Genomic DNA, 8713 nt, shown 5'->3' on the forward strand with positions numbered 1-8713 from the left:
TTCTAGGCATGTATCATTTTTGTATCTGAAGTTATGAATATGGACTATGTATCTGTATTTCAAATGTAGTTACACCTTGGTAACTCCCACTAGGCAAGATGCTTTCAGTCTACATATCTGGTTGGGAAGGGCCTTTTCAGGATAATGAGCCATTAGGGAAAACAATAGGCCTTAGGAGAAGCTTATCCCCCACCTGGTGAGCCTTTCTGAGAACACTCCAGAGAGCCTGTAAGTAATGGTTGCTATGATTCTATAAGGGCAGGTGACCAGACCACATGACTCTGGACTCCATCTTGGGGTGTCTTTATTTTTTCACACACTGGTCCAGGCACCAAGTTTTGAAAGAAAGGGTTGCCGCCCTATGCTAAGGCTATAAAAGGCAGGGAGCGATATCAACGGTTCTTCTTCACTCCTCACACAAGAAGACTCCTGGAAAGACCTAAGGAACACACTCTGAACTGGGGAAGTGCTTGAAGCAGGCTAAAGGGATTTTAGCCTGTGTATGAGACCTGAGAAACCCTAACTGCAAAGCAAATGCAGCCTGTGCCTTGAGAATCTGCAAGACCGCCGGTATCATCAGTCAGGGTGAGCAACTGCTCATTCATAGTCAATCTAACCGGTGTGTTATGCTTAGTTTGTGTTTTTGTTTTTTTGCTGGTAATCTGCTTTGATCTGTTTCCTATCCCTTATTGTCACTCAAAATCTGTGTTTTGTAGTTAAACTTGTTTGTTGTTTAACATAAACCAGTGTGCCTTTAAGTGAAATATCTTGGGAAAAATCTCAGGTTGGTTAGCACAAGTATGCATATTCCTCTCCACATTGAGGGAGAGGCAAACTGGGTAACAAATTCCTACTGGTCGGTGTTTTGACCAGGCCAGGGTGGTACAGCTCTGTGGTCCTAGGCTGGAGCTGTTGTGGCTTCTCTGTTGTTGGTTCATGCAGTGGCTGGTCAGAGAGCCTGCATGAAAATAAGCTGGGTGTGTCCCTAACTGTGAAAATGCTGGAGGAAGTGTAGGACTGGGAGCGGGTCTGCAAATTGCCACAGCAGCACAGTGTCAGAGGGAGCCCGACTGAGTGGGCTCAGTGGAACCACAGTTCCAAGTACCACCCCATGGGGAAGCCATCAAAAATGGGTAATGGCAAAACATGCCTAAGCAAGAGTAATGGATGGCTCTCAGATTTAGAACATGAAAATGGCCAGACTGGGTCAGACCAAAGGTCCATTTAGCCCAGTATCTTGTCTTCTATGTTATAATATAATGTTTAGCAACACTAAACAACATTATATTGGTTGCAATATAATTAAAGAGAGAATGGTATCTGTTGGACTGGTTTGTTCACGTCATCAGATCAATACTTCCCCACGAGTCAACTTCCCATCACCGACCAGACGCCTACTGTATGAGTTGTCATCCTGTTAGTAGATACAAAATAGGGGCCAAGCCATTCTTTATCTCACTATGGCTCACATGCGCCAACATCTTGCATCTCATATTATAATCATGAGCCAGATCCAAAGTCCTTTGTAGTTAAGGGAAAGACGCTCAGTCATTGAGTACAAGGGATTTTGTGCCAGGCCCCTTACAGGGCAAAGGCAACAGATATTTTCTTCATGTCTGACATGGGCTAGGATCCATGTCTCCCCTGCCCACTCTCAAAATAAACTATCACAGACTATATTCATGTTTTACAGTAGAGCAATCCATCTCCACCTTTCCCATCCCACATACACAGCATATTCCTTCACATCACTGTTCCCTTTAATTTTTTCTATCCATGTGCAGAGTGAATTTTTTCTTCACTCTGCACATGGATAGAAAAAAATTTTGTTATGTGCACCAATATAGAGGTGATGTGTGACACCAGTAAAAACAAAAAAACCGTAGCTATAATATACATTTTTGAAAAGTTACCATAGGGATAATTACTCCATCCAGGACAGGTTAGGCATTTTAATACTAACTAGTCAAAGAATTAAATTTAAGCATAAGAGAGAAATAAAATTATGTAATGCATAGACCAGTCAAAAACTGCAATAACAGCACTTGGAAAGAATGAAATTTCAGAGAATACATGTGCATTGCAGGAAATAACAACAACAACACAAGTATGTGTTGGGAGGTGAGTGTGAAAGAGACAGTGTGTGTATGTGTGAGAGACACAAAGCCTGTGTGTGTGTGTGAGTGAGTGTATCAGAGACAGAATGTATGTGTGTGTGTGAGAGACACAGAGAGAGTGTTCAGAGTAGCAGCCGTGTTAGTCTGTATCTGCAAAAAGAAAAGGAGGACTTGTGGCACCTTAGAGACTAACACATTTATTTGAGCATAAGCTTGAAGTGAGCTGTAGCTCATGAAAGCTTAGAGACAGTGTGTGTGTCTGAGTGAGAGAGAGACTCAGGGACAGAGTGGAGTGTGCCAGCTGCTGGGGACGCGTAGGAGAGACCGTGCTTTGTCTTTTTAAGGCACTCCCACCAGAAAGCTGAGACCGAAGCAGCTTTCAGAAGCTCTCTGCTCCTGAGCCCTGTCCCCCGCTCCTGCTCTGCGGAGATGGGGTACGTGGGCAGGGGGGAGTGGGGGAGGGGACACCCTGACATCAGCGCCCCTCCTGCCCCCTGTGCTGTGCACAGCAAGCAGCAGGGTCCCGGGAGCCGCTTGCAAGGGGCCCCAAGGCAGAGAGCAGGAGCAATGCAGCTGCAGAGCAGTGGGGGGAAGGGTACCCGAACACACACCACCCTGCACGGCTCTGCTAATCAGTGCACGTCACTTGATTCACTCCTGCTCAGTTGCACAGCCATGCAGCTTAGAGGGAACACTTTATCTTTTCTCTATGCAATAATTTCAGATTCCCACTAGCAGAACTATCAAGGAAGATTACATCATCTCACATGAAGGCAAAATTACCAACCGGGGAGACCACAATTTCTGTGACAGGGAATAACAACAAAATACACCAAGGAGCACTGTAGGATCCAGACATCCAAGTAGTAACCCAAACTCAGTTTGCTGAGATAATGGAAGACTATCAAGGGTAGAAGATATTGGAAAATGTAGTGTAAAGACTATAAACTTATCTCAGAAAATCTGCAGGAAGGGTTATGGTTAGGGGGCAGCTGGCAATAGAGTATCCGTGTGACAGATAAAGCAGCACAGTTAAAATGAAATAATTTAGAAAAGAAAAATACCTGCTCAGGTACCTGATTTAGAAAAGAAAAATACCTGCTCAGGCATCTAGCGTGTCAGAAAGAATAGGATTGCTTGTTCAATCCAGGGGGAATGTAAATAAAAGTAGAAGGGTTAAAGCAAAACATGCCCAGGAAAGATAAATGAATGGCTCTCAGATTTAGAAAGTAAAAACATAAGAACGGCCATCCTGGGTCAGAGCAAAGGTCCATCTAGCCCAGTATTCTGTCTTCCAACAGTGGCCAGTGCCAGGTGTCCCAGAGGGAATGAACAAGTGACCCATTCCCTGTCACCCATTCCCAGCTTCTGGCAAACAAAGGCTAGGGACACCATCCCTGCCCATCCTGACGAACAGCCATTGATGGACCTATCCTCCATGACTTTATCTAATTTATTGACTCCTTGTGTGTACATTTTATTGCTTGTCAAATTATGAAACAAAAACATTGTCTGTCTTCTGTGTGTGTGTGTGTTTTTCTGGATTCCATTTTTCTGTCAGACATTTATGTTGCACTAGTGTCAATGTACCATCGCCACTCCTGATGTAGGCATAGTTCATATGGGTGCATCATAAGTCAGTGGATGAAGAGATCAGATGGCAGGATATATCAAGAAGCATGTAGAGGAAAAGCAAAGAAGAGATTTCACACTTATTGGCTCTGATACCTTTTCTTTAACAGCAAGGATCTCCTACTTCTCTTTAAACAGATCTGTATTTTATTGTTCCTAAAATTTGGAGAAAGAAACAATCTCTCTCTTTCTCTCTCTGTATTTTTGTCTCATTCTGTCTATGTATCTCTTCCTTTTTTCTCCCATTTTTCATTTTTCTCCAGGCACATTCTCCCTTCTGGATAAAAATGACTCTCTTATTTCTCTCTTAATGAGTTTTCATTTTTACCTCATTTACATTTCTTTATATGGGGTTGGATTCCGATCTCAGTTGCACTTGTGTAAATCCACATGAAGCCGATGCAATTTACCCTGGTGTAACTGAGATCAGGAAACGGCCCACAGTCTGTGTTTAGGGTTTGTTTGTGTCTTTGTCTGTTTAACAGCTGCATCTATCAACTGGTGCAAATTAAAATTTGCATCTGCTGGGATAGAGAACAGCTGGATAGACCTTCATACAGATCAGAGCCTCCTTAGTGTTTCAGTATCTGTCTTATGGGGAATGTCTACACTGCATCTAGGCAGTGTAATTCCCTGCTCTGGTAGACCTACACACACAATCTTTGATTGAGCTATTGAGCTGAAAATAGCAGTGTAGCCTTGGCAGCACAGACTAGCTGCCCGAGCCCAATCCCATCTGAGATCCCAGCTACGTACACAGGTAGCCATCCCAAAGGGCTGCATGTGCTGCCATGTTCTCACTGCTTGTTTTATCCTGCTAGCTTGATCAAAGCTTGTGCATGTACGTCTACCCAAGGTGGGAATTACACCTCCCAGCTGCTGGGGAGACGTACCCATGGTTGAACTCTAAATATCTTTCATTTCCAATCTACTGATCTTTTGTTATGTCTTCTAGATTTCTTGATGTGAGACTGCTATGATAAAGATATTTCAAAATCCCAGCCTAAAAGTATTTAAAGTTGAAGAGAGCCAAGGGAGTTAGATGGGACGTTTCCGTAATTCGGTAGGATTCCATGCTCTTATTTCAGCTATATTGGAAGCTGAACCTCTTAAGGATAGGAGTCTTCCCTCTGTTTTTTGACAACTTCACTTTCCAGTGGAGAGATGCAATGTTACGAGGTTACCTACTCCAGGTTTCTGCCAGTGTAACCGACAGCACAACCTGACTGTGTGCACTCGATCAATATTTAATGGTCTTCTGTTTCTAGATACATATTATGGAGAAAGCAGAAGTAAGAAATCAAACGCCCATTGTGGAATTCATCCTCTTAGGATTTGGGAATGTTCCTGAACTGCAGACCCTTCTCTTCCTCGTGTTTCTAGTGATCTACATTGTGACTGTCTCCGGAAACATCCTCTTCGTTGCACTAGTTGTGGGTGATCAGCAACTTCACATCCCCATGTACTTTTTACTGGGGAACTTGTCCTGCCTGGAGATCTGCTACACCTCCACCATCCTGCCCAGGCTGCTGGCCAGTCTCCTGACTGGGGACAGAACCATTTCTGTTAAGGGCTGCATTGTGCAATTATATTTCTTTGGTATCCTGTCAAATACAGAAAATCTGCTGCTCACGGCAATGTCTTATGATCGGTATTTAGCGATATGCAATCCACTCCGTTATGCTGCTCTGATGAATGGCAGGGTTTGTTGGCAACTTGTGGCAGGGTCCTGGATAAGTAGCTTACTGCTCTGCACCACAGTAAATATTTTCTTCTTCCAATTAACGTTCTGTGATTCCAAAGAAATTGACCATTTCTTTTGCGACTTTTCACCCATGATAAAGCTGTCCTGTGTTGACACCCAGACTCTGGAACTGTTGACATTTATTATCGCTGTCATAGGGACATTTGTGCCCTTTCTTCTGACTCTTACATCCTACATTGGTATCATCACCACCATCCTGAGAATCCCTTCCAGCATCGGGAGGCAAAAGGCATTTTCCACCTGTTCCTCTCACCTCATTGTGCTTGCAGTTTTGTATGTGACCGTATTAACTGTCTATGTAATTCCAACAGCCAACACTCCCAAGGTCCTACAAAAAATATTCTCTGTCTTCTACACAGTCCTGACTCCTATGATCAACCCTGTCATCTATAGCCTGAGAAACAAGGAGGTCAAAGAGTCCCTAAGAAAAGCTATTCTTAAACTAGTATCTTAGTGAAACAGGCATAGAATGTAAAAGTATCAATTTTAGCATATAATAAATAGAGATGAGGTGATATAGTTTCTTACTTGAGTCCTTGATAGCAGGGTTACCCCTTTCTTTCTTTCTTTCTTTCTTTCTTTTTTTCTTTCTTTCTTTCTTTCTTTCTTTCTTTCTTTCTTTCTTTCTCTTCCTGTTACTCTGCTACTTTTTGAGCATTCATCTTTCATACATTTAATAGACATTTCTTTATACAAAACTTCATACTGTAAGAAACATTCTTTATAAAAATTGGGCTTTTTTTTCAAACTCACATTTCAGTAAAGCACTCTGGCTCATTCATCCATACATGAACACTATGTCCAAATTCTGCAAGGAGCTTACCATCTTTTGGGTGGTTCTGGGTCTCTTCCACTCCCACTGAAGCCAATGAAAGTCATTCTCCACTTTTTAGGACCCTCCATTTTCATTTATGCCTCTGAACAGTAGGTGAAAAATATTGCCTCCACAGTGAGTGGAGAACTTTGATTAGGCAGGATTCTATGCAGATCTGTAGCTGGGTAAACAAAAAATGAAAGTCTGGGGAGGGTTGGGAGTCTCCGTGTCCTGCCATGTGAAATTTCCCGCCTGTTCATACATCTTTGCAGGGTCAAGGCAACATTAAAATATCTATATCAATAGTGATATAAATATGGATATCAATAAAGATATATGAAATGCAAACATAAGATGTATAGCCAAAATTTTCATAGCTCATGAGACCTGAATTCCCTCCCCAACGCAAATAAAAAGAAAGGGATGAATTACTATGAATAGGAAATGAGCTCTGAAAATCACTAGGCAACTTTGCTAATTTCAGCCTAGATATTGTCACACAATCTTCCCTCATCCCAGACAGAAATATGCTATACACATAAAAATATTTACCACCAAAATTTGACCAAAAAAATGAATTAAAAAATAAAATCGCACTGAGTCTCCCTGATATTTTTGTTCTTCCTCCAAATTTTTGGGCCCTGTTTTTTTACCAAAAAATATCGTCATTCTCCAGCTCTCCTTCTAACTGGTTAGATTCCCATTGCTCTCCTGACCACCCAACCCACCCTCCTGCTGTCCCCTGATGCAGGGCCATATGGGGTGTTTGACACTACACCCCATATTCTTCATGGAGATATTGTTATAATATGAATTTGGTGTAACTAAGACATGTTTTAGGCAATATGGGTCTTGTGAGATATCATTGGAAAGGTTATTACTTACTGATTCTGATTATCTAATTATTACGTATGTGTCATTGTTATATCTGAAGTTAGGAATATTAGTTATCCAGCATAGAACAGCTTCAACCAGAGTGATAGAGGGCACCCCACACACTGCAATATCCCATTGACTAGTGGTGAGGGACTCACCTGAGAAGTAGCAGAGCCTTGTTCAAATCCCCCTTCTTCTCCCTCCAACAGAGGAGGAACTTGAACAGGGATCGCTGACATCCCAGCTGAGCACCCTAACCACTGGGCTAAAAGTGACAAGGGAGTCCCTACTTCCACCCCAACTTTTTGCATGAGCTCACCTACCAACTGGGACCCCTTGGGTGAGTTAGGTGGGGGAACTCTGGGATGTATGTATCCAGATGTCTGGTCTGAGGCTGCCGTGTGCATGCCCAGAGACACCCTCGGGAATTTGACTGCAAACAGTAGGATGCTGGTTGAGTTTAGGTGCCTACAGTGTTTGGGAGCAGTTGAGTGGAGGTTTAGAGAACCCTCTTGGGCCTGATTCTGTGATTTAGGCACCTACAGTAGTTAAGAGCCAAAGTCCATATTTTGTATCTTGCCCCCTGCTGCTTTTGAAAATTTCACTCATTCCTATCTGCATCTTTAGGCAAATAAATACTATTAAAGCTCCCCAGCTGTGTGTGTGTTTTTACAGTCTGCGTAGTAACTGTGCCTCTTGACCATGGGCATCTCAGATTGGTTACAATGGAAGCATAACGGGTAGCAATGCTTCTGTGTTCTCCTTTTGAAAATAGTATTTTAATCACACATTAGTTTGAGATGCAGGAGAACTTTTTGTACAATGGCCCAGATTCTCATTTCAGTTACACTTGTGTAATTACAAACAATTTCCCCTTACTCCAGTCGTGTATCCATTATCAGAACCTGGCCCAGTATCTCAGTGATAAACCCCTGGTTCAGATACACCCTGGTGTAGCCACAGTGAAATGGGAGGAGTTACACCAGGGAACAACTTGGCCCATAGTATTGAAAAATCATTTCAACTTACTAGCAATATTTCAGAGGACATGACACAATCTATGTTGCTGTAAATTAATGCCCAAAGGTCCTAACTGCAAACCCTCCATCACCAGTGGGATATATTAGTGAAGACACAGTTTAGAGTCCAGCGAGGAATTCTTGTGTTGTGTTTATACCTCAGTTATTTAAATCCCAAAATTCCCTGGATGTTGCAAGGGGCTCAGAACAGTCAGCTGGGCTTTTCACTGATATGAATCCAGGTGATTTTGCTACTGTCTAAATGCTGGTAAAAAGGGATGGCAATTTGGTAGCTTTGGCCCATTTTCTAGTGGACACAGGTCAAAACCATGGCTCCGGCTCCAGGCCTAGGACCTCTGTGAAGCCAATAGGTGGAGCGTTGATGACTTTTGGTGGAGTCTGACCTGTTCCTCAATATTAGTTTGTTCATCACTATATACCCTTAGACTGGATAGGAGTGTCTATCTGTAGAGTAGTTATGAGAATTCAA

General features: G+C 42.6%; 1 protein-coding gene across 1 annotated transcript; it reads left to right on the top strand.

Annotated features, from left to right (window-relative positions):
* Positions 1 to 5026: 5026 nt before the first annotated feature.
* On the top strand, positions 5027 to 5968 carry LOC144273890 (olfactory receptor 6C75-like). Its single transcript, XM_077832605.1, has one exon. The coding sequence runs from the start codon at positions 5027 to 5029 to the stop codon at positions 5966 to 5968; it is 942 nt and encodes a 313-aa protein (XP_077688731.1).
* The last annotated feature ends 2745 nt before the right edge of the window (positions 5969 to 8713 follow it).

This window comes from Eretmochelys imbricata, chromosome 13 (assembly GCF_965152235.1).
Source record: "Eretmochelys imbricata isolate rEreImb1 chromosome 13, rEreImb1.hap1, whole genome shotgun sequence".
In the NCBI taxonomy this organism is placed as follows: Eukaryota; Metazoa; Chordata; order Testudines; family Cheloniidae; genus Eretmochelys; species Eretmochelys imbricata.